This window comes from Gavialis gangeticus, unplaced genomic scaffold (assembly GCF_001723915.1).
Source record: "Gavialis gangeticus isolate Ggan-Ray unplaced genomic scaffold, GavGan_comp1, whole genome shotgun sequence".
Classification (NCBI taxonomy): Eukaryota; Metazoa; Chordata; order Crocodylia; family Gavialidae; genus Gavialis; species Gavialis gangeticus.
This window is the reverse complement of record NW_017729024.1, coordinates 12,500,847-12,526,932: the sequence shown is the minus strand read 5'-3', so window position 1 is coordinate 12,526,932 and position 26,086 is coordinate 12,500,847. Positions and strand designations below refer to the sequence as shown.

At 41.5% G+C, this 26,086-nt stretch overlaps 1 protein-coding gene across 1 annotated transcript in view; it reads left to right on the top strand.

Annotated features, from left to right (window-relative positions):
• ADGRV1 (adhesion G protein-coupled receptor V1) overlaps positions 1-26,086 on the top strand; it is a 576,350-nt gene that overhangs the window by 388,883 nt on the left and 161,381 nt on the right. Inside the window, exon 85 of the mRNA XM_019518182.1 lies at positions 9,545-9,723. Within this exon, the coding sequence (XP_019373727.1) occupies positions 9,545-9,723 (179 nt within the window). The remainder of the gene's footprint in view (positions 1-9,544; positions 9,724-26,086) is intronic.

Genomic DNA, 26,086 nt, shown 5'->3' with positions numbered 1-26,086 from the left:
TGCTTCTGACTCCAATGTCCACATCATTAATGAAGATGTTGAACAATATGGGTCCAAGGACAGAGCCTTGGGGGACCCCACTGGTCACAGGACACCATGATGAGTAACTGCCATCAATTACTACCCTCTGGGTCTGACCACAGAGCCAATTTCCCAGCCAGTGGATCGTGGTGGACCCAAGGCCACAATTGGCCAGTTTCGCCAAGAGGTGATCATGGGATACCAGATGGAAGGCTTTTTTGAAGTCAAGATATATGACATCAATCTCTTCTCCGTTGTCATAGAAGGAAATGAGATTGGTCAAGCAAGACCTACCTGCAACAAACCCATGCTGGCTATCCCTTAGGATGTTGGCGTCAGCCAGTGCATTAAGGATGGCCTCTTTAATAAACTTTTCTAAGATCTTCCCCAGGATAGAAGTCAGGCTGATGGGCTTTATTTTTGCTCTTGTGCGAGACAGCAAGCACACATTTGGATGTTTCAGTCCTTTTCTCTCCCATGTGAGAGGGAATACTCTAAACCTCTAGCATTCTGTGGCTTCACAATAGCATAGCTAAGGGCAGCGGCAAACAGGGCACAAGCCCCAGGTGTAGAGTTGGGTGTGCGTGCAAAAACAGCAGTTGCTGCACTGCCGGTTTTGCCACCACCACTGCCAACAGTCCAGCCACTGGCACAGAAGTTAAGTATTTAGGTGTGCCTCTGGGGTTTCATATCTCATAATCCTGCCAAAGGAGAAATTGGCACACAACACTCTAGGGTAAATTTTCACTGTGAAAATAAATTGCCATGAATTCATCATAGCAATATACACTCTCCTTCTGTTTGTGTGCGTCTTTCTATAGCAGGGCATGATATCATAGAATCACAGAAATTTGGGGCTAGAAGACGCCTCAAGAAATCGTCTAGTCCAATTCCCTGGATGGAGGCAGAATCAAGATTTCTGAGATCATCCTTGACAGATGTTTGTTAACCCACTCCTCACTGAATGATCTCTATCAAGTACATGACTGCATGTAGTTTAAGTTTCTTTTATTTTCAGGAAACCTGGATTAACTGTATAAAATCTGCAAGAACAAAAGGGAAAGGAATCCTCTAATAGCTGGTGCACAGTCCTGTCTAATGATTGGAAATAGAATTCCACCACATATTTTTTTTTAATTATACATTTCCATTGGGTCATAGAATTACTGTGGGGTTCCAAAAGGAGGAAATTAACTATCATGGTAGAATAATTATATTCATCTAACAAAACTGATTATCTTATATCACATAGATAGCATGAAATAATAACTCTAAATCAAACAGTAGAACTCTTTGACTGGTTGAAACCTTGCTGTATCTCTTGACTTTTCTTTTCTTTGCCCTTGGAGCTCTCTGTACAGGGTCTTCATCTTGCTTCTAAGGCTTTATCTCTCTTTTCTTACAAGAGTTTCTTTCATAAGCTTCCAGGACAATCAGTCAATCTCTCTCTCTCCTTCTCTACTGTGTTATCAGGCCATGCCCCTCTTGACTTGTAAATCTTCATCAGCCAGCTTTAAAGGGACAGAGCAGTAAATGTAATTCCTAAGATTTAGCTCATTGGAGGATTTTTTAAAAACTGCGATGAAATGTAAGTCATTGATATTCATTATGTGCTTTATAATTCATGATAAAAGATAACACAAAAATACCTTTGATTCTCAAAGGGATCTACCCAACTAGAGTCCTGAAACTCACTTTTGAAACTTGAGCCACATGGGTGGAGGATAAACAGAAAACATACTAGATGTTAGGGCAGAGCTCAGCTTTACTTGCCTGCCTTGCTGCTCAGCCCATGTGACTTCACTTAGCCTCCCAAATTGGGACTCTATGAAATTTGTTTTCACATTTCATACTAAGGGGGTACAAAGTTGTTTACATATGGAGCCCCTCATCCTGTTTGTCCAACGTGCATATAAACAGCATTTTTGTACAAATGTGAGAGTTTTCATGTGTGGTAGATGCAGCCACAGATGAAAACTCTACCCCCCTGTGTTGAAGTGTGCTTGAATGTATTTGACCTATGAAGTTTTACTGTGCCCAATGGGAAAGTCAGGTGTATCCAGGGGCGGATCTACAAGAGTGCAGTGCCACGGTCATACCACCCTTTCAGTGTGACTCCACGGGAGCAGAAGCCAGAGACTTTTCTGTAAGTCTCCAAAGCAAATAAGAATTCCCTCTCCCATCCCCACTGTGCTCAGTGGGAACTGCTGTCCTTTCCCTCTCCTCCCCATCCACCATCCACTGCTGCTGCTGTCCCTGGCTGCCCTGGAGGTCCAGAGGGTTAGGCTCTGGAGCCACTTCTGCCTACTCCAGACAGGCTCCATGTGGAACTGGGCTCAGCTGCAGACAGCAGCAGCAGTAGGGGAGTCCCTCCTCCCTGCCCTGTTCCCTGGTGTTCTCTGCCAGCGCAGAAGCAGATGTGCTGCCACCACTACTATTGCTGCTGCCTGCCAGCTGAAGAACCCACCCGCTGCTACTGCATTTCCATCTCTTAAGCACAGGTCACTGCTCCTGCACCCCCTCTTTATGAAATCCTGGATGTTCCCATGAGTGCTACAAAGGGACAAGCAGTTTTCTTTCCCCAAGATAATTTTTTTAAGTTCTTTCTCCTCAGTTATTGCCATAAACACTTGGTTGCTGTGGAGAGAGAAATCGTTTGGGGTTCTGTTGGGTTATGTTGTTTTATTTTTAATTCTGTCCATCTGTTGTCCTGTGGGAAGTCACACATTGTAAAATCCTTGCAATATTTTTTGTTTGGGTTCCTATAATAATAATAATAATAATATAAAAGTAACATTGGAAAAAAAGATCTGTTTTGACACGTGATGCCAATAGATTCAAATGCTTAGCAAAGAATCTCCTCAAGCTTTTCTGTTAACCAATGAAAATACTAACAACTGTAAATCGCTGAGTGTAATGGATGGCAGGCCAAACATGCTATTCCAAATAATTCAGACTAATCCAGTAGAGCTGCATCAGTTTACAGTGACTGTGGATTTGACCCAGAATCTATATTTGTATGTCTACAGCATGCAAAACATTTGAAAATAAGTCAGACATGTTTCAAAGACAAGATATATGTAAAGTCTAGCACTTCAGTGCTGACCTGGAAGGGGATCATGACTAGTCAGCTGGAGATGCTGACAATGCATTCATTAGCAGCCATTAGAGCTTTTATGGTGCTCCAGAGAGAGCTAGTTAGCTCCATATTAGTCTGAAGTTATGGGGTGCCACATGTAAGACAAAGTGGCTGAGAGAGGCTTTTGTAGGCACCAGCATCTGTTAGTCTGTAAAGTACAACCCTGTCTTGGTTTCTCCCTATAATGTGCTGGGGGGAACTTAAATGTTTTACATAGTGATGGCAATATTACCTATTCTCCTGTAAGTCTGAGGCCAACGTGACTGCAAGGGAGCCAGTAGGTTCCCAAATTCACCTTCATTTTTTGACAATTGGATAAATTCAGCCAGCCATATGGCCCTATATGGCTGTGAAACATACAGAAGTTTTAATCCACATTGTTACCCCTCCTGGTACATACTACCACTGACCAACATGTGTTTTAAAAACCTGTCTATGACAGGTCACTTATTTTTTCTTTGTGTGTACAACAGACATTGCACAGGAGCTGTGAAAGGTAAATACTTGCAAGGAAAAAGCATGTATTCCTGTTTAAATGTTATGTTATTGGAAGTAGCCTATAAGAGGCTGTCCGATTTGAAATATGCTTTTACTTTTTTACAAACCAGTTTCTGATGGTGTAATGCACAGCTCTCAAATGAAGAGCAACAAGCATGGAAAAATATTAATTATATGAGACCCTGTTTCTTAGCCTATTTAAATGAATGCAAACCTGGAGTAACTCCACAGAATGTAGGGTAAACAAGTGTGAGTGAAATGATGTACTTCTCCTCTTTTTAGTTATATTTGCTCCTGAATGCTGTCCTGTACATTCACTTGTAGCCCCGGTAAGGACCATATTTAGGATTGATCGTTGCTGAATAGGCTCCAAACACTTTATGTAACCCTGTGTAACAGGTGTCGCCTCTTGGGGCCAGTTTGATGTTGGCCTGCCCACCCATCTCGGGGTGAACTGCCTGCCTCTCTCTCCTGCTACACCTTAATGATACATAATTATGGTGTTAATTAGGCAAGAGGCTGCCCATTTTTGCACCCCAGTGTTTAGGGGGATCTCTGCAGCTCCATTCCACTTATACACTGCAGCCCAAGCCTCGCAGATGGCATTTCATGCAGGTAAACTTGGCTGTACCCTTCCCCCCATTTGTGTGGTCCCCTCCCTGGGACCTTTGGCTCCCCCTTAGGCCCTGGACCCATCCCAGGCCAGTTGGGACCCCAAGCCTCTTTGCTCTGTGGGCATCCCTCACGGTGGGCCCTTCTCTGGGTCCTGGCCTGAGCTGTTTGCCTGCTTTTTCCCTTATAACTGTGCTGGATCCTGTGAGCCACAGGCCTTTCACTGGCCTGGGCTTTCCCCAAATAGGATTGTGCAGGGGCTGGAGGTTATAAGGCACCCCTGACCTGGCTTTCACGAGGGTGGTAACTAGCCTGGCATTTCTGGGGAACTGTTCCACCATGAACAGTTCCACTAGGCCACCCATCCCTGGCAGGGTGCAGTTTTAGGTCATGCCCAGGACCTGGAGCCTCCTCCATCCCCATAGACCCAGCCCATAAACCTCCAAGCTGTTTTTGAGCCTCAGCTCCACTGGCTGATATCTGTCTCACGGCTGCCAGAAGCAAACTGCTGCTTCACGCTTTATATATCCTGGGTCGCAAAATAGCCACTGTACTCAAGCACCTGGCTACTGCCTGTTCCATCCCTAAAGTGGCAGGCACCAACAGTGCCCTGCCACACCCTGGTAATAAAACCCTTCCATTAATATCCATTTTTAAATAGTATGGGCATATGCACTGGAAAAGGGGAAGCCTTCTATATAATGTTGTTTACAAGCATATGTATAGCTCCATTATGAAAAGAAACAGAAAAGTAGTCATAAAAACATATTACATTTTGAACGGTAGCTACAATCAGTAGTTTCATTCCAGAAGAAAAACCCCACCAAGATGAACATTATCTTATTATGATTTTATATTAATGCATAATTGTTTTGTATTGAACCTCTGAACAATCACAGCTTGTGCATTAGTTCCTCCACCTGAACAGCTGAGAAATGGACCGTACATCTTATTCCTTGGTAGAACTGATTATTGTTACAGCATAGCAACAGGAAAACATTTGCTAAAATTAACTCTACTGTTTTATTTAATTTTGGAACATCAAAAGAAACTGAAGACAAGAGGCTTGTAATTATCAAGATAAAAATGACGCTGCTCCGGAAATGGTAAACTGACCAAATTGCCTTAAAGCTCTGCAAGGACTACTGGAGCAGTATAATCTCTGTGATAAATTAGATAAGATAGGTAACGCTGACTAAATAAATAGAGAAAACAAGGACAAGGACATACGGCAGGACTTCTTAAAAACAAGCTGAATTTCATGACTGAGAACAATCATGCTAATAGTCAAAATTAACAGAGCCAATAGTCCCTGACAAAACATAAACCTCCAAGCTGAACTAATAGCATAAATCAGTTCAAGGGTGTCCTGTCAGCAGTCCTCATACTGAACCAGGCTTAGGTATGACAAGAAGGCCGTGTAGTTTGACAGTTTTTACAGAAGAGCAGTTTTCCATTACTCTTACGTTTCTTCCCCATCACAAAAAGAAATCTCTTTCCTTTGCAGAAGATGACAAGGACAGGTTCTGACATAAGTAATTAATATTATTTATAAAGTGAGACATTAACAGTTATTGAGAAAGCTCAGGGGCAATGGAAAAATCCTCTCACAAATATTCTTTCAGATTCAAAGTGAGTCCTTATTCAGTTCTATTTTCATATAATGTTTCTTTTCTAGGAACGCTCAGCAATTGACTGTATGATTAGTAACTTTTGTTACATTCCTTAATTAGCCAGCTTATGTGATCTGGTTTTGTTCATTGACTAATAATATTATTATTCAACCATCAATGTGAGGATTGTGTATATCATATACAGTGTTTTTTCCATTACTTAGTTATATAAATCAGCAGACAAACACAATACCAAGAACTTAATCCATAATCCTTACAAATCCATCCCAGAAAGCGCAACCAGAATACTTATTTCCAGAATTCAGTTTACCACTTGAATGAAGTGCAACTCAAAATATTTGGTTAATGAAATTCACAAATAAGTCTGAACTGATGTATTTTGTAACTTTGGAATCTACTGGTGGATAATCTGTTCACAAAATAAAAGGCCAGAAATAACGATATAAATTATTTCCTCAGCGCAGGTTAGTATAATCTCTATAAGATGGAAGAAAGTGAAAAAATTTGTTGCTAAATATGTAACATGAATGGGTACCATTAGAGATATTTGTTAAAAAAAACCTAATAATTTGCTGGACCTTTTATTTTGTGTGTATGTAATCATGTATTAAACAAAGTGATTGGGGATGGAATATATCTTCTGGACTATTGTGAGAGGCAAGGATTTCTTAGGGTGATATCTTTTATTGGACCAACTATAAAAAACAAACAAGACAAGCTTTCAAACTATAGTAATTTTAATGATGGGGGAGCAGTGCTGCAGAATTTTATTAACTTCCTATTCATAGTCTTGCTGATGGCCTGTTCTCTAAGACCATGGACAGGCATTACATTTGTAGGGCTACAAGTGCCCTTGGAGCTCTACAAAAAAACAAGCATACAGCCATTCAAGCTGTTTGTACCACTATAAAGATGGAAAAAACACTGCAGAATACTTACTCTTTCAAAGAGGAGCTTCTTGGTTTTGCAACACTACACACAATGCCTATACAATTACAGGTAATGTTAAAGGGGTCTCCAGGACCCCCAACATACCACAGTTCTCCGCTCTCCTTCCCCTAGAGGGAGGGAAAGTTCCCTGATAATGCACCCAGCAGCAAGCTGTCAGGGAGGCCTGCTGGGACCCTGTTGTGACAGCCACTGCTGTTTCAAAGGCTTCAGGAGCAGTTCTGATGATTGGTGGAGTGGGAAATGGGGGCAGTAGGGTTAAGGTGAGAGAATTCCTGCAGTACTGCAAGAGCCCTGGCAAAAGGTGAGGTTTTGAGAGCAGCAACAGGACTACCAGGAGTGGCAGGTGGAAGGAGAGCAGTCCATCACCCGAGGTAGCAGTGGGCTTGTCTGTGCCAGCAGATGCTTTTCAGCAACTGTCACCTGGTCATTGACAGCCTGCTTCTTTCCCTGGCAAGGGAATGACAGGTTGCTAGTGACTCAGCTCCCTGGGGACAGGGGACCCAGGAAGCAGCCTCCTATTGCCCCTTGGCTGGAGGGCTCTCCTTTGAGGAAACTTTGTAGCTCTCTAGCCAGAGTGCTGGAACCCCTGTACATCCCAATTGCACTGTTTTGTAGGGCTACAAAGTGCTACTCATGCATTGCAAATATGATATATTTTGTGTGCCCCCATTTGATAATGAGGGAAACTTAAAAAGATACAAGTGTGTTTCAAAAAGTAACAGAAATTTTTAAATATAACCATTTCGTATGCAATGAGTGGGATATTGCATGGTAGTGGCAAATACTGTTGGAGGGATTGTCAAAGGTATCCATCATTTATGACTATGTAGAGAAGTGATGTGGTCCAGTAAATGATTATTGCATGCAAAATTATTTTATTTTGAAAGTCATTACTTTCTGAAACACTCTTGTAAAATAACTTTAGAGATGTGTATGAATATGTACTTTTATTTATTTGCATTTTTCATAAGTTTTTACTAAAATTATTCCCCCTTTTGTCCTTCTCATCGATATTTATCAATAGTCCAAATAACACTCAAATCCTTACATTTTTCTGCTGAGATGTAATTTCATTTCACCAGCTACCTTAACTCATTGCAAGGGAGTGATCAAGCATTTGCTTTCACAAAGGGTCCATATGCAGTTAAGGTGTCTGTAAAGGTGCAAAGGAAGGTGAAATCTTTCTGTAAGCACCATGACTAGGGACAGAAATGACACACAAACTGTTTCAGTGATCTGGAACACATTTAAACCTGTAACAGAACAGAAGCTCAGTGCACAAAACAGCTGAAACTGGTTTAAGATAAACCTGGCTGAACGTAGTATCAGACTTAACTGATTTAGGTCAAACCAGTTTATAAAACATTGGTCCCAGCCCCCTTTCTTGTTCAAGTTAAATCAGTCCCTAAGCATCCCAGGATGCTTTGCATCCCTGGGCTGTGCTGTGCTGTCTGGTATAGGCGACAAGCATAGTAATGTCAAAGCATGGAAGGGGGAAAGGGGGTACAAGTGTGCCTGTAAAAACCCAAGTAGAGATGAGGCCTGTGGGATCTCCACTCCAACACCTGCTGATTCCCCAAGAAGGACTTTCTGAATACCTTGCTGTAAGGAGATGCTCAGGATTATATATAACTTATGCAAGGCTTTCTTTTTTCTTTTTGGTTTATTACATTCCATTTTAAATTATACTAATTCTTCTGTGCTGTCACTGTGTTTTACTGGGCTGTATCTTAGCTTAGGTGAAGATTTTTGGCTGTTTCTTGTTGTGTTGTGCTTGAGGTTGTAAATTGCTGTGTTCAATCCATGCTTGCTTCAGATCAAGGACTATTCATGTTCAGGTTTTTATGAATTTAATGCCACTACCTTTTCCCCCACCCATCCCCTCCTCAGCCTGGCAGGGGCTGCCTACCCCCCCTCCCCCAAGCAGGGAGCACATGGGCAGAAGCCTGGCAGGCACTGCTCCCCCGCCCAGGCAGACCCAGCCAGGGACAGGATTTAAACCTCCAGCCTCCAGGTGCTAGCCCAGGGCTGGGGCCTGGGGCCTGACCATGGCCCCTCCACTTGAGCAGGGATGCGGGAAAAGCCTTGGAGCTTCAGTCCTTTCCCTTTGGCAGTGGAAGGCAGGTAGGGAGGTATGTTCTAATGCCCCCGGTTTCTGGCCTGGGCCACTGCAGGCATGTGGCTGCATTTCCTGAATCAAAAGTGAATGTCTGTTCACTTAAAGCAGTTTATATGACCCTGCTGTTTCTACATTACAATCAAACTGTTGAAGGGGTTTGTTTTGTATTTTAGAAAAAGATGTAGACAGCTAAAAATTAGTATATAGAACTTTTAATAGCGATCAGGCCTCTACTAAAACTATCCGTCAACCTTCTCTTTGAGACAATGAAAGCCCAGAAGCAAACAGATTTTGCAGTGCAAAAATGGAATGTTTCTTGCAATAAATTGGATCTTCCTCTCTCTCATGCTAATTCCAAGTTTAACTATCAAAGTAACTTTACCTCTTCTTTAATCAAACCTCTTCTCATTACACAAGGGGGGAAAAATGAGAACGAATCTTTGTTGGAAAATATTATATATACCCTTATACAAAAATATATAATATGCTGCCTTTTCTGATTGTTTTGTTTTATTGATAGTTAATTATTTATTAAATCACATTGATTTAATATTCTGTGTTATTCCTTAGGCTGTTAACTTCTGGTATGTCCTGGTGATGAATGATGAACACACAGAGCGGCGCTATCTGGTTTTCTTCGTTTTGAGTTGGGGACTTCCAGCTTTTGTTGTGATCCTGCTTTTAATTATTCTGAAAGGGGCCTATCATCAGAGCATGGCACAGATTTATGGCCTTGTCTACAATGACCTGTAAGTTTTTTTTTCTTGGGAAAATATTATTTGGTGATTGGTCTTTGTGTATTTTTGTCTCTTCTTTTTTTTTTTTTTTTACATTTCTCTTAAATGTAGACAGGGTCTCACAACTTTGAGTAAACCCGTTACTCATTTTCATGGCTGTGGAGTTCCCTCCAGGAACAAAACTTGTGCAATTCCACTGTGAAAGAAGGCAGTAAGTTTAGCTGGAAGGGAGCAGGGCATCAATTGCACCTTTAAAATATATTTTTCTTTTTTTAGATTATTAAAAATATTCCTTATCAGAAGGTGAAATTATTGCCACCAGTGTCAAATGTATTTTTGAAAGTGTCTGTATTTGTGGATCTTCAGCATGCTGATAAATATTCTGAACTCTAAAGTATTCTCAGTGTGAGCATTACCATAAACACAAAGCTAACATTGCCTGGCTCAGGACTATATTTAACCTGAGTAAACTAACTTAATTAAAACAACACTTCCTTGTAAGACTAAAAAAGAAGGGGGGTGGTATAAAGGCAAAAAGGTTTTGGTTTTCTTCTTTTTTAAAAGCCAGGCTATGATCTTAGCTATTTTAGGATATGAAGTTATTGTGAAATAACATACCCGCCCTGCATGCTTGCTCACCATGTGCCATAATTGCATGCTTATTGCACACAGCTGCTTTTTAGAATACTACCAGGATGTACTAGTTATTCCATTTTGGTATAAGCCACTTTGGTACAGTGTCTATAGTAAAAATGTCATTTCCTAGCTAATAAATGATAACGCTGTCCAGGGGTTACTAGACTCTTGGGTTTGGTTTGCTTTTTGTTTGGGAGAGGTGGGGAGAAGGAGACCAAAATAGGATCCAAAACAAAAACACATCTACCTTCTGCACAAGAGAAAGATGCTGACTGCTCACTATGTTCCATTCAAATTGCAACATGGCAAAATTCACAGTGCTTAGAATGCACAGCCATTCTTAATAATTGAGGGATCTTAAAAAAAAACTTTATTTTTAAAGCAAGTAGACTTCAGCAAGGCTTCTAAGTTGATATTGGCTTTCAGCCCACCCTTATTTTGTTTTATTTTGGTATATTGGCATTTAGAGACCAAGTGCTTTAGAATTACAGTGATCAACTTTGCATTTCAGTTGGGTATTGTTCTTTTATGGTGCCACACTTCCTTTGCAGTGGGCACAAGGGGCCCGGTGTATAGCAGAATTGGACCTCTGCTGTTCATTGCAGCCAGTTTGTGTAATGGTGGCATTCCAGCATGCAGTGAAACACTATTTCATTGTCACTGTTTTGAGGTAGATAGTCAATGTTCCCTCAAAAAACAAGAAGAAACCCAATCTGAAAGCCCAGTTTGTAGATAGAGCTGAACTATTTAAATATGTTTGCTCCATATTGAACATAAAGAACTCTTTCTGAATGTTACCGCAACAGTGACAGGGAGTTCGGATATTTGGTATTTTTGAATACCCCGTAGGCCACCAAGCCAGTAAGTCTGAAGGATCTCCTGGATAATATGCTAAGCCTAAAATGACTTTAACAACAACTCTGGCTTAACCAGGTTTAATGGGGGTATATCTGAGATGGTTTTTCATAAATATGGCACTCTTCAGTCTCAAAAATTATTTTTAAAAGTGGTCTTATTGCTTTAGATAAAATCTCACAAAGCCAAAACAGGGCAAAGAATGGGATGAATATGTCATTTAATTTGCTTATTTTAAACAAGGTGTAGAAGTGGAAAAAATAATGATGACCTTTCTAAAACCAAAGCCTCATTCACAGAAATAATATAACAACTCCAGTCTCATTCACAGAAATAAAATGTGCTTGGTTACAAAGAAGTTCATTTTACATAAGAGTTGGAAGATTACCTTAAAAGAAAATGCAGCATAGCCTGTATCTTAGCTCTGTTTTTAAGTTGTTATTCCTTCAGACACTCAAGTCCCTAAAAGTGGGAAATGGATGACATCTGCTGCCCTTGATAAGAATGTCATGGTATTGATTAATGGCCTAAGGACTTAGAGTGATCACATGAAAAAAATATGGATTGTAGACATGGATTGTAGACCCATATGATAAGAAATGTATGTAAAATAACACTCCATTTAAAATGGTGATAGGTATTAAATAACATTGAAAGTGGCTTTTTATGTTTGGTCACGTTTAACTCCTGACAGGGTAAAATTTACATTATTTTCTATGATAGCAAAACAGTTGTTTCTACTGATCTGATTTATGTGCATTATATGTACAGTGTTGTACTGTACACTCCACTGTGTTCCCTCCGCATGAAAATGTAAAAAAAAGTCTATGCTCTCATGACTAGTCATGCACTGGCCTTCACTGTGGTATAAGTAAAAACAATATCATATCTATTTTGAAACAGAAATGAGATGCAGAAGAGTGTCAGGAGATAGAGGGAAGGTTTAACAGCTAACAGGCTGAAGCCCTGAAGCATGAAGTTCTTAATATTTCTTTCAAAATTTATGTATGCGGGGACTATTATATCTGTAGTGCACCAATAATTCTCTAATTCCTTTCGGAAACCTGATAAAGAACTTCAAATATTTCCTGTATCAGTGAGTTCCAATGGTCTTAGCTGACATGTCCAAGTATTTCCTGATAAGTAGGGTTGGAGTGTTGTTGTGGAATCCCTGATATTAATTTGCCATCTTTAGGATAGTTGAGTCTCTTTATAGTGTTCCTTTTTAAGTCTTAGTCCGCAGTAATCATGTTTTCCCTCAGTAGCTCCTTACATAAACTCAGCATGCCCACCTCTTTCAACCATTGCTCACACAGCTGTAAATAGATGCATTTGACCCAAGCTGAGACACTAAATTCCTTCGGTCCTTGGTTGGGTCTAGTATTTTGTAAATAGGAGTGCAGGAGCAGTGACTGGTGCTGCAGATGTGGCTCTACCCCTGTTCCCAGATTGTCTCCACCCAAGTAAGATTGGCAGATCATGCCACAGGAGTAGCAGCTGGGAACTTTTAAAGTCCCCAAATCATGTAAGAACCTCCACACACTCCCCCTCTGCTCCTCTTTCCTTCCCCTCTGTGCTCAGAGTCAGCTTCCCTTCCCATCCTTCCCATTAATCCCTTTTGCTGCCTACCACTGCCACTGTCTCTGGTTGCCCCAGGGGTTGGGGAGTTCCAGAGCTACCCCTGCCCTGCCCCAGCCAGTCTGTGTGGGAAGTCAGGCAAGGGTAGGGCAGAGGTGGTGCTGTGTGGATTTTTCCTCCCCCTGAGCTTGCTTCTGGGCTGGCAAGGGAACACACAGTGGGAGTGGGAAGAGAGGGGGAAGCCATCCACTCTCTCTGCTGTCTCTGTCCCAGGCTACACCAGGTTCCTCATGCAGCCCAGCTAGAGTGGAACAGGTGCTTCCCCCACCTTTGCAACAGGTGGAGACAGTGGGGACACTGGCAACGGTAGGAAAATTGTGGGGGGGAATGAAAGAGGGCATTCTTTTTAGTACAGAGAAGAGGTGGGGGGTGGGATTCTTAGCTAATGCAAGGGCTTAAAAATGTATCCAGCTGTTGTTCCCACAGTGTCATCTGAAAGGGCATGCAGTTGTACTACACTGACTCTGGATCCACTTCTCTTTCTGTCCATACATATTTTCTTTATCAAATCAACAACTTCGTAACAAAGTTGAGCTCAGACCTTCTTCTCATGCTTGTCATCCCCTAGATGCCTCTCTCAGGCCACCAAAACATACATGAGCTGCAAAAGGGACATTTTTCACCTCTTTTATATGCAGGGGGCATAGATATAAAACACTTGCCTTAAGGTGCCAAATACTCCATTGAAGTCAGTGGAGCTAAGTTTGCAGAATTTACCTAAACCTTTTTACCATAAGATCACCACCTGCACTGGGTGAACAGTTTTGTACAAATACTGCCAGTGCATGAATGCTTTGTTTTTAAACTTTATCAGTGTCGTTGTACAATTCTCCAAGTGAATGAAACATTTGGGAGGTCAAATCTATTGACACATTTTTGTTAAGTGTCTCCTAAATTATAAAAACCTAGTGAACACAGTACATTAGCATTTATTTATAGACAACTATTGATCTTTTGGTTCATGCTAGAAGTGGAGAATAGGCTGTAATCGGAGTTAGACAGGTTACAGGGGTGGGTGGATGAGAATAGGATGGGATTCAACACCGACAAGTACAAAATGATGCTCCTGGGGAGGAAAAACCGGCACCATACCTATAGGTTGGGGAACTCCCTTCTTGTCAGTACAAAGGCAGAAAAGGATCTTGGAGTCATCATTGACTCCAAGATGAACATGGGCCAGCAGTGTGGGGATGCAGTCAGGAAGGCCAACCGTACCTTGTCATGCATCCACAGATGCATCTCAAGCAGGTCCAAGGAGGTGATCCTCCCCCTCTATGCGACACTGGTCAGGCCGCAGCTGGAGTACTGCGTCCAGTTCTGGGCGCCGCACTTCAAGAGGGATGTGGACAACATGGAGAGGGTCCAGAGGACGGCCACTCACATGATCAGGGGGCAGCAGGGCAGACCCTACAAGGAGAGGCTACGGGACCTGAACCTGTTCAGCCTCCACAAGAGAAGGCTGAGGGGGGATCTAGTGGCCATTTACAAACTAGTCAGAGGGGACCAGCAGGCATTGGGGGAGTCCCTGTTCCCCTGAGCACTGCCAGGAGTGACCAGGAATAACGGTCACAAACTGGCAGAGGGTAGATTTAGGCTAGATATCAGGAGGCGCTACTTCACAGTCAGGTAGGCTAGGATCTGGAACCAACTTCCAAGATAAGTGGTGCTGGCTCCTACCCTGGGGGTCTTTAAGAGGAGACTAGATGAACACCTTGCTGGGGTCGTTTCACCCCAGTACTCTTTCCTGCGATGGCAGGGGGTCAGACTTGATGATCTACTCAGGTCCCTTCGGACCCTAGAAACTATGAAACTATGGTGGAAGTATAAGAAGTCTAGACAGGTAAGCCTGCTTGTAACTGACCCGCCCAATTCAAGTGATACAGCTTGTTATAAGTTTCATGGATCCATGTGTCGTCTGAGTTGGAGTCCAAGTTTATAGCATACTGCCTCATTCTTTCTCACTTTGCTTCCATCCTCTGGATCAAAGCCACTTCATGTTGAGCTGCACCCAGTGCCAGATGTTCCCTCCAGATTGGACAGAATTCTGTGCACTCCCTCCCAGCTTTCTACATTGATGTTGAATGACATTGTATCATTTTTGCACACACTGTGGTACTACCATAAAGGGGCAACCCCACTTTCTAGAGCTGTCTTGCATCTCACTGTACAAAATATTCTCTGAGATATGGCCTCCTCCCTTTCTTCTGACATGGCCAAGCCATCTCAACCTCCTATTCTTGATAGTGGTTTGTAAGTATGTCAGCCCTGTGCACTCCAGCACCTCTGCTTTGCATTTTGTCTTCCCCCTTTATTTTCAGGATCTTCTGCAGATATATCATGTGGAAACTTTTCAGTCTTCTGATGTGCCTGGCATATGTAGTCCCTGTATATGAACCATAAAGCAGGGGTGACAGCATGCCAGGCTTGTGGATTTGCATTTTCACCTTAGTTGATAGTTTGTTGTTATTCCTCACACATTTCTGAGATGGCCCCAAATTCTTAGCTTCTTTTCTGATTTCTAGTCAGTTCAGTCTGAAGGTCAAAGTTCCTGCTGAGCAAAGAACCCAAGTAGCAAAAGCTGTCAATGACACCAAGAGATTTACCCTACAGAGTGATGTCAGGTACTGGTTCTTCCACCCCTTGGTACATGATCACAGTTTTCTTGAGACTAATTGCCAACCCAAAGCTCTTGCAAGGTACAGATTTTGCAGGGAAGATTCACTCTGAGCAACCAAGGTGCATCATCCACAAACAGAAGATCTCTCAGAACCAGCTCCTTTACTTTGGTTTCTGCTTGAAACCTTACAGTGTTGACCAAGCTCCATCCAGTCTGGTTTGCAGAAATAAAAAGTAAATGTTGAAGAGCACAGGAGCTAAGAAACACGCCTGCTTCACCCCTTTGTTAGTATCAAAGACACTTGATTCTTTGTTTTTGTACACTACAGTTGTCTTCATACCTTGATGTAGTAAGAGAATGATGATCAACAGTTTTGGATGGGACAACCCAATTTCTTCAGAACAGTAAAAAGGCTATGTTGAAATGACACCAAGAGATTTGGTGTCATTTCAGATTTGAAAAAGCCTTGAAAATTGAAAAGCCTTTGTCAGACTGATGAAGGCTAAGTACAGTATTTGTTTTTCTCTATACTTCTCTTGCAGTTGTTTGACTGAAAATATCCTATCAATGGTGAAGCATCCTGAGTGAAAACCTTATTAACTTTCAGGATAAATTCTTTCACCTGGAGATTGCAGCTGAGGGAGCATAATACGAGTGACAACTTTTCCAACAATGTTCAACAGAGAGAGATCTCTCTTGCAGTCACTTTTATCCCTCTTGTTTTGGTACAATTATACGAACTGAGCATGCTTGAAATCTTGCAGTACTGCTTCCTCTTTACAACAAAGCAGTATAACTTCATGAAGCTTTTGAAGTAATTCATCATCAGTACATTTGTAGATTTCAGCAGGCAAGCAGTCATTGTGGGATACCTTGTTCCCAGGAATCAATTTAAAGGCTTTCTGCAAATCTTCTCATGTAGGCTCATTGTCCAAATCCATAACTTCAAACTGTGGTAATTCTTCAAGGTCTTCGTGTTTCATTTCAGTCTCACTGGAGAATGGTATCCCATAGTATTCAGCCCAATGCTCAAGGATACTCACAAAGCAGTGGGGGCTAGGGTTTTGAGGTGCCCTATATGTGTCTTATTTTGGTAGTTGCAACATTGTGGTGTTTTATAGGAGGCACTCCATGAGTAGCCCTCCTCCCTACATTGTGACCAAGCCCTCCAGTCAGGAGCAGTTTATAGTCATACTCAAAGCCAACATCAGCTTGAGATGAGTAGAAAATACTTTGACACAGCAGTCAAAATGTTTAATGCAGAAAATGTTACACTGAAATGGAGAAAGGGAGGATAATACATACTAATCATGATTTTGGTACTTGACTCTCATGAGCTTCATCTCAATTACATCAGTAGTTATTATAAGGAATAAAGACAGACCTATTTGCTAAGTATGTATTTTGAGAGCATTTACATCACACAGGATTTTACAGGCTGCCAGCTGCTGTCATTTTGGAAACCACAACAGGTACAGTTATAAAACCATAAACTGCCAAGTGATTTGGGAATGGAAACAAATCAGTCATTTTAAATAGGAAGCTCTGTTCAGTATTTTAACTGGAAAAGAAAATTATCCAGAAACAGTTTGTCAAGTACAATTCACACTACATCCCAGGTGAAGGCATCTTGAGTCAGGCAGCTACTAGCTCACAACCAGTATTTACTAAAAAAGCCCCTAAACAATGTTTAACGCTGTTCTGCTGATAGGAAAATGCACTAGTAATTCCATGAAGTCCTTATTGGGTCTAATTATGTAAGTCAGTGCAAAGCTACAGACCCCCTATCATTGGGTCCCAGTGAAGCCATTCATGCACATATCCCATTTGCTTGCAGAGCGAAAACCAAAAATTGTAGGATTATTAATCAGTCAGTTCTGATAAATTTGAACAAGAGGTTTTCTAGCACCAAATACTCTGAATTTCTTTCTTAAAATAGCCACTACTTAGTCCATTGGAGTTAGTACTGAGAAGAGCTAATGTATAACACTGGTTGAGATTACAGGGCATGGTGGGGATTTTCAGATATTCTGAAAGGAGACAGAAGCATAGTTCAGTGGAACTTATGCTTCTAACCCATTTTAAAATTTTACTTCAGATCAACAATGAAATGTGATTTGATAAAGTAACAAATATTGTTTTAATTAGAGTAATATCCTTTAATATCAAGACTAGATTATTTTAAATTAGTTCCATAGAAAATGCAAATCAGGTCAAATTTTTCAAGTCACCAGTGCATGGAATAGATGTTCAATATTACCTTTATCCAAGGCTCTGCTACAATCATGCAGTAGCAGGTAATTTCATGTACTTTCTAGCTGATATAAAACAATGTGCCTATGGTCACCTGTGTCATCCATGATTCTGAAACTCTTCTATCTTATTAGAACATTATAGTTATGAATGGATGATGCTGGGTGGGGCAACTGAGGAAGAGCTGTGAGTGAACAGTGGGTCGAGTCAGGAGCCTCTGATTCAGAGCAGCTGGGTGAGCGACCCGGTGAGGGACTAGAGGCAGAGTCACTCCAGGGTTCTAACCGCCCAGCGCTCGCTTGGATGAGGGTCACGGGAGAGGCCCAAGAGGCTGCGCGCTTGGTGGCCGGGGAGTGCAGGGAAACAAGCCTCAGGACCCTCTGGGTGAGGGCATGGTGAGTGTGGCCCCAGGAAAAGGAGGGGTGGTATGAGAGTGGCCCCACAAAGGGGCAGTATGAGAGAGACCATGTGAGAGGCAGTGGAGTGAGAGAGGCCTCAGTGACAGGGAGGTGGTATAAGTGTGGCCCATAACAGAGTAGAAAACGAGATGCCTAACACTGGGATGAGTTGAACCCAGCCTCAAGCTGGAGCAGAGCTAAACTGTAAGGAACATCTGCAAGGCTTGGGATGCAGTATAAGTGTGGTTGGAGCTGCATACATAGACCCAGGAGAACAGGGCATCTGAAGGGCAGCCTCCTGCCTAATTAAGACCTTAAATTTTGAACATCAAGGCAAGGCAGGAGAGAGAGGCAGGCAGCATGTCCAGAGGCAGGTGGGAGATTAGCACTGTGGCAAGTCAGGGAGTTCCCACTTTGCCACAATGGAGTTAAGGGTATTTGCATGGAAACCTTAAAAGAATAAGTAGAAGCACCCACAATACTAAGTGTACACACATTTCCTCAGTAAGAATCATGATTCTGGTTTGGTTTTTGCTAAGAGTTTATAGACATACATATGCAATACTTACTGATGAGCACTTACATTAATAATTCTATTCACTTCAGCCTCAGCTCAAGCATTTCAGTTGATCTCAAATGCCTTGGTAAAAATGAAAAAATGAAAAAAGAATTGTTATGTGTCAGTCTCAGGTCCCAAAGCACAGAATTTGAGTAAGAACCAACAATGCAAATGGTAACCTGTAATTTCCACTTACGTTGAAATTGGCAAAAAGTTAACACAATAGGTGTGTGAGGCCTTTAACCTATGCATCTGAGATGCAAAGAATAGTTTATTTAATACTCACATTGTAGCAGGTTTCATTACTGAACTTTAAGAACAATATATGATACTTAATTATCTAAAAAGTGCTTTGAGATACTTAGCTAAGAGTTGCTATATAAATCAAAATTGCAATAATTTCTTTGTTACATTTCTGTTATCCCAAGAAGACTTATAAATGAGACTTTGGCTGTTCTAATACAGCAGGAATACATAGAAATTAAATCCGTATTTTTCAGTATAAGTAGAATTTGTTAGGAATAGTTTTATTTTCCTGTGAGAGTTTGCAATTTTGAAATACTTTCACATCCTGAAATTTGATCAAAAGAGGAAATTAAAAAAAACCTGTATCAGTATTCTTTTTAAAAAGTGAAATATTTAAGGCAATTAAAATATTCATTATTATTTCAATCTTTTAACTTTTAGTATAAATAATTAAAATTACAAAACAAAGTTATTTTAAATTGGAAAATGGAACTATTCATTCTGAAAAAAATTAAAAATCCTGTTTTCACCATTTCAATGGAATTTTATGTAAATACTTCTGAATTAATAGACATGTTGAATCTGATTATTTCTCAGAAACTTTTCAAAATTTGATAATTTCTAACAACCACAAAAATTTGATGAGCAAAGTCCTAACCATTGCTAATCATACTCATCTTTCTGCTAACATAGCAAGTACACATGCAGTGCCCCTTCTTGATTCTTGTTCTACCTGTCTTTTCTTGTTACAGTCTTCACAAGAACTACTCATTTCTGCTCTTAGGTTCTTTCTCTGTCATAGGTCTGTACCTCCTGCAGTATCTCTTTGCTTACTGAATCTGAATGAGGTTTAACTAAAACAAAACTCCTTTTTCTCCCTACTCTCCATACTTTGGAAAGCTCCCAAAAGAGTAATTTTCAGCAGTATCTTCAGAAGTGAAACAAAGGGAGTGTCTATCTTCACCTGACAAGAAGTCAAAGGTGAATTTTGGACATAACAAGTGGTGCAGCTGTCCACTGAAGGTCTGGTTCCTCAAGACGCACCTTTTTCGATAGTAACCTAATGATAGTTATCCTTGTGCTGTAAGGATATTATCCTTACTTATTTGTTTGATTGATAATACGTAGCTGGAGCAGTAGAATTAAAAAAAAAGACAGTCCCCACTCCCAAATACTCTCGTTGTTAAACCAGGTGTGGTTGAACATCATCTCTAAGACAGAAAGGTGGGGTTCAGGGAATTCTAGTATTACTTATTCTTGTATCAAGGAAGTATCAAGAAGCAAGAATGAATCACTGATTAGTTTGGGGAGATTGTGTGTATATATGGGACTATATGATGCTATGCAAAGTGTGTAAAAGGTGCTAGTGTTGAGAAATACATGCATACAAATAGTGCCAAGTATGGAAAAGCTGAAAAATAAGATCCATCATCTTTTAACATTTCATTAATAGAGCTGTAACACACAATGGAAAAGTTGATGTGTGCTCCAGGTTCAGCCTGAACGAAGTCAAGAAAATCACTGTTAGGCAATCATGTAACTTCCCCACCGAAGGTTTATTTGACCTTGACTCCAGTGGTGAGATAACAAGCTTCCTTACCACCTCTTTCCAGCCTAAACTGAGTTCTATTCCTATGACTGCAGCCCCTGTCATTCCTACATATTGGATTAGCTCAATAATTTGTCGAGTCAATCGGCCCCAGTTGTTGCTAGTGCAGTAAGTGTAGTAAAGGTCCTCAGAGTTGGACGTTCATTACATAGTCTTTGCACAGGATTCTAAAATATCATCACTCTGTATATAGTAACATGAGAAAAACACAAATCTAAACAAACATAAACCCTGTGCACATTTCTCTGTCTCGGTTTCCTCACCACTTTTTAAACTGAGATTTGTCCCACTGCCATTAGGGCAGTGTAAACAGCTCAGGAGTATCCTAGCAGAAAAGAGTGGAGAGGGCTTATTTTCTTAATAGCAACCTGAGATCAACAGAGAAATAATGAAGACATGACTTAGTTGACCTGCAGCCAAATGCCATACCTCTACTGTTGCAACAGTATTAGAAAAGAGGGCTTTCATTTTCATTAGCTGATTTCTTGTTGTTCACAGATACGGCATCATGCCCATGTCCCGCTATGTACAATACATAAATGAATACACTTATTTCACTAAACAAATGCTGAAAAGTGTGTGCGTGGGTGTGTGTGTATGTACATGTTTTGCACGGATCAAAAAAGATGTAATATTTGACAAATAATTTCTAGGCCAAAATGTACACTATGTTCCCCCTCAGCATCAATTAACAGAATCTAGCCTGTTATGCTTATGTATTATTTCCTCCAATCCATAATGTTTGAGCTGCTGCTCAGGCTTATGTAAAAATGTTTTACTGTTAAAGTTGATTTGTTTAATTATATTTTATTTATTCCTTCATTACTAACATATGCTTTCAATGAAGAAAAACTTTATTGTTTTTAGAGTGCTTTTTATATTTACCCAAACATTTTCTATTAATATTAAGCAAATGTTAATACATCAGAAAAAGGCATAAATAAGTGGGTTGTACCCTCAGAACATGTAGAAGGAGAAATATTAGCTTAGTATAGTAATGGAATTTTGAAGAATACAAATGAGGAAAAAAAGGTTTTGTTTTTGAAGGATGAAACACCTAGTCAGTGTTAGATGCAAACAAATTAAAATTCTTAGTTTTGAAAAGTTGCAATATGAGATCCTTATGGCTAGAGGTTACACCTTACACTATGTCACTGATTCCTGTCTGGCCCTGATCTTACAAGGAGCGCTATGGGCAAATCTCTCTACCGAGGCAAAACCACAGTGACCTTACTGTGCTCTGTGCTGGGCCAGGAGTTCATGGCATAGCTGCAGGATGGGGACACTGTACTGACTGAATAGCAAAATTGACTGACAAACTCTGCTAACTTGTGGTTTATAGTGAATAGAACAAAATTGGATGCTGCCAGACTGGCTTAATCTGGGTTGCAGTACCATTATAAATCTTCATTCAGAACAAAACAAACCCTTCTTTAGAAGAGCCCTTCATTTGGTGTGCCAGAGTAAAACAGAGAAAATATGATCAAAATATGTGATGTGGACTCCAGTGCTGGAAATTTGCCAGCAGCTAGGGTACGGCATATAAACTGACATATTATTTATAATCAAGTATATCCAGTCATATTATTTTCCTGTATTTGTGTGCTCCTCAATCGATAGCAAAAAATAGCTTGTTTGTTGAATCTTATCTATAGTATTATCCTACAAGCTGTCAGTTTTTTCCCCTCTTTCATTACAGGAAGTATGGAGATGCAGGCTGTTCTTGGTACAAGAATCAACTGCATTTTGGGAGATTGATCCCCTCCTGAGATACAGCCCAAATATGGGCCCAGTCTACATTAAAAAAACCAGACATTTAAAAAAAATCATTTCACTGGCACAGTTTTGATGCCCTTCAGAAAATGGACATAGCTTTATCAAATGAGTTTTTAAAGCAGCTTTAAAAGTGGCAGTTAGGGCAGCTTAGTCAGAATCCTGATATTAACCATAAAGGTGGGAGGGTTGCAGCACATGCTTCTCCCAGCATATATAATAATACAACCAACAACGAACTTAACAGGTGAGGCAGAATATGCAAATAGCAAAAGCAGAGAGGCAGCATGCAGTGTTGGGGAAAAAAAGGCAATGAGAGCCTAGTGGCTAGATAGCTCCTCTTTTTTCTTCCTGCCCTTTTCTGGTGGAGACTGTGAATATGAACCCCATTGAATGTTTAGCAGTTTGCATATGGAAACCTGTCCTTTTCCATATTGTAGCTGAAATCTCCACAGGAAGAACAGATAGAGACCAGAGCTATAATTAAAAGCAAATGTGCCTGTAGTAAAACACAGCAACAGGGAACAATTTTCCTAAACACAGGACAATTTAACAAATATAAAATAAAGAAATGTCAGAAAAGTGACCTTAAATAATAGTTCTGCATTTCAGAGCCATTTATAATGAATGTCATGGGTGGGGAAAGAGCTTTAAGTGTCACCAGAAGTAGTATTATTAATTAAAATCAATGATTTAGTTCTTTATATAATTTTCCCTATTTTTACTTGGTTCAGGATGCAAATACAAAATTTACATACATACGAGTTTTCCTTATTGTTAGAAAGAAAGAAAATGAAAGAGGGATTGGCTTCCCTAATACTACCCTTCAGCAAATCTTTGAGAAAGAAGTCTTGCTCTGTGTGCTAAATGCTAATAGATTTACACTTGGTTTAAAATAACTTCCCAGAACTGAAGTCACTTAAGTGAGAACACCCTTCTCTTTACCTCTTTTCTACACCTTCTTGTTGGAGAAGGGGTGGTGGCATCAATCTCTTGAATTACGAATGATATCTACCATGACTTATTGGGTCTTGAAGAGTCCAGTACTTGAGCCACACATCCTCCCACAGAAGTTTCAGGTCTTTCCACAGAGGAGAGTAGGCTACAGGCCGGGATTTCTCTCCTTTTCTTCCTCCACTCTCTCTTCTCTCTTGCTTTGAGGGGCTGCTTTATTTTGAAACAGGATGCCACTTGGTTGAGGCTGTGGCACCATTGCAGTTACTTGGCAGCCAGCTTCTCCCAACTCTTGAAGTTGGCATCCATTTTCTTGAGGTATGCCTTCAGTGTGTCCTTTTAGCATTTTCTCTGGCCACCATAAGATCTCAGGCCACTACTCAGCTGGGAATAGAGCACTGTTTTGGGAACTGAGAGATGGGCATTTGCACACAATGTCTGGTCCAGTGAAGTTGGTACTGAGGATCACCTACTCAATGCTGATAACCAGGGATCCTGGTTTTCTCTGATAAAAAATTGCAAATTCTCTGATAACACCCCCAAATCCATTATTAAAATTAAAAGCCCCCTGTAGGCCCCCCTAGCCCTGCTGGTGACCCTCACTACCCATAAAGCACCCCCAGCCCTGCCAGTGCTCCTCACTGCCCCCACAACAGCCCCCCTTGCCCTACTTGTACCTCTTGCCTCCCACCCACATCCCCTGCCCCCCAGCTCTCTCAGAGGGGGCTCTCAGTTGCCAGAGTTATGGGGCCAGGGACCCAAGTGTTCAGCTCCCTGCCCCCAACAGCAGGCAGCTGCAGCAGAAGGAGCATGGAGCCAGCTCCCTCCACTGCTGCTGCCTGCTCAGGCAGTGATGGGGCCAGTTCCTGGCTCCCCACAGCACTGTCAGTGCACCCAGCCATGACCTGCAACTCCGCAGCCCTGCCAGAGGGGCCCCCAGCCCCCTGCAAGCCCCACTTACTGCATAGGCTACAGGAACAAAGAGTGAGGCTGAGCTGAGCCCCCAGCGGTGGCTGACTGAGAGTCTCAGGCTCCAGTCTTTCCCCTCCCCCTCCCCCTCCAGGCAGGGCTGGAGTTTTCCCGCCATGTTTGCAAACAGCTCTTGCAGGCTGGACCTTTACCAGCCTGCACAGCTCTTTGCAAAAGTGGGGAATCCGTGGGTTTCTCTGCTAAAAGGAGAAATCCACATTTTCTGTGATAAAAAGGGGAAATCTGTGGTTTTCTCCATTTTGCCATGAGAAATGGAAAAACCAGAATCCCTGCTGATAACATTAGCTTCATCAAGGATGCTAGTGTTTGTGTGGAGATCTTCCCATTTGATGTAGAGGAATTTTCAGAGGCATCATTGGTGATACTTCTCCAGGCTCTTAAGATAACGACAATAGGTCACCAGTGTTTCACATCCGTAGGGGAGTGGGGATGATGACTGCACTGTAGACCTTGATCTTGGTGTATTTCCAGAGATCACAATGAATAAAGACACCCAAAAGCAATTTCCCAAAGGAGGCACTTGTGTACCAGCTCCTGTGCTGGATATCCTCATTAACATTCACTGTCCTCATTAACATTCACTATCTACCAAGGTAAGGCCAAGTGCTTAGCTACCTCCAGGGTCTTTCCCTCCATGCTAATTTGGGGAGGAGGTCACATTCATGGTCCAAAGCAGGCTGATAAAGCACTTGAGTCTTCTTGATGTTGAGAGAGACACCCAAAGTTTGGTAGGCTTCTCCAAAGAGATCCAGTGTTGTCTGGAGGTCTTCCTCAGTGTGCACCAAGGATGGTGCAGTCATCAGCATATTGAAGGTCAAGGATGGTTGTTTTGAGTACTTTGGTCTTTGAGTGGAAATGACCCAGGTTGAAAAGCCCTGTATCCATTCAGTATTCAGTGTCAGTTCTGGAAGGAAGGCAGTCTTTAATGAGAACCAGGATTGCCGTCACATAAAAGCAAAACAGAGTTGGAGAAATGATGCTTACTTGCTTTGACCCCAGTTCAGATGGACAAATGGGTCTGTTTCTGATCCACTGCATGGAGTGGTCACAGCCATGTGATCATGGAGAAGCCTTATAAGCTTGATGTACTTTCAGGACATCCAAATCTCACCATTACTTTCCACAGACCTTCACAATTGATGTCATCAAAAGCCTTAGTGAGGTCAGTGAAGGCCATGTACAGACTTTTATGTTTTGCTCAATACTTTTCTAAGACTTAGAGGGCAACAAAGATCATGTCAATTGTCCCATGGGTTGGTCTGAAACCTCACTGAAATTCCAGGAGGATTTCCTCAGCAAGAGTTAGAAGACAGTTCAGAAGGATGCAGGAGAGGATTTTCCCTGCTGTGGAAAGGAGGGTGCTACCTTGATAGTTCCCACATACAGACTTATTTCCTTTCTTAAAAATAGTCATTATGTTAGCATTCCTTAAGTCTCCTGAATATGTTGTTCCAAATTTAAATAATAAATCTGTGGAGTCTCAGTTCCAGTTCCTCACTGCCAGCTTTGTAGGTTTCAGCAGGCATGCAATCCAGTCCAGTAGCCTTGTTGTTCTTGGTTTCCTTGATGGCACCCTTCTTCTAGGATAGGCGGGCTGGTGAAGGATTCCATTTCAGGGTACTGGGGGATGGACTTGATAGCAGGCTCTCTGAGATCATTTGGTCCAGCGCTGTGCCTAAGGGGCAGGAAATCAGCTGGGGTCAGATCACCCCAGCAAGATAAGCATCCAGGCATTTCTTGCAGGTATCCAGGGTATTTTAATCTAGCTTAGATAGATTCATTAAGCTTAGTAAATGGGCGGACACAAACCTGATGACGTTCAATACTGATAAATGCAAGGTACTCCA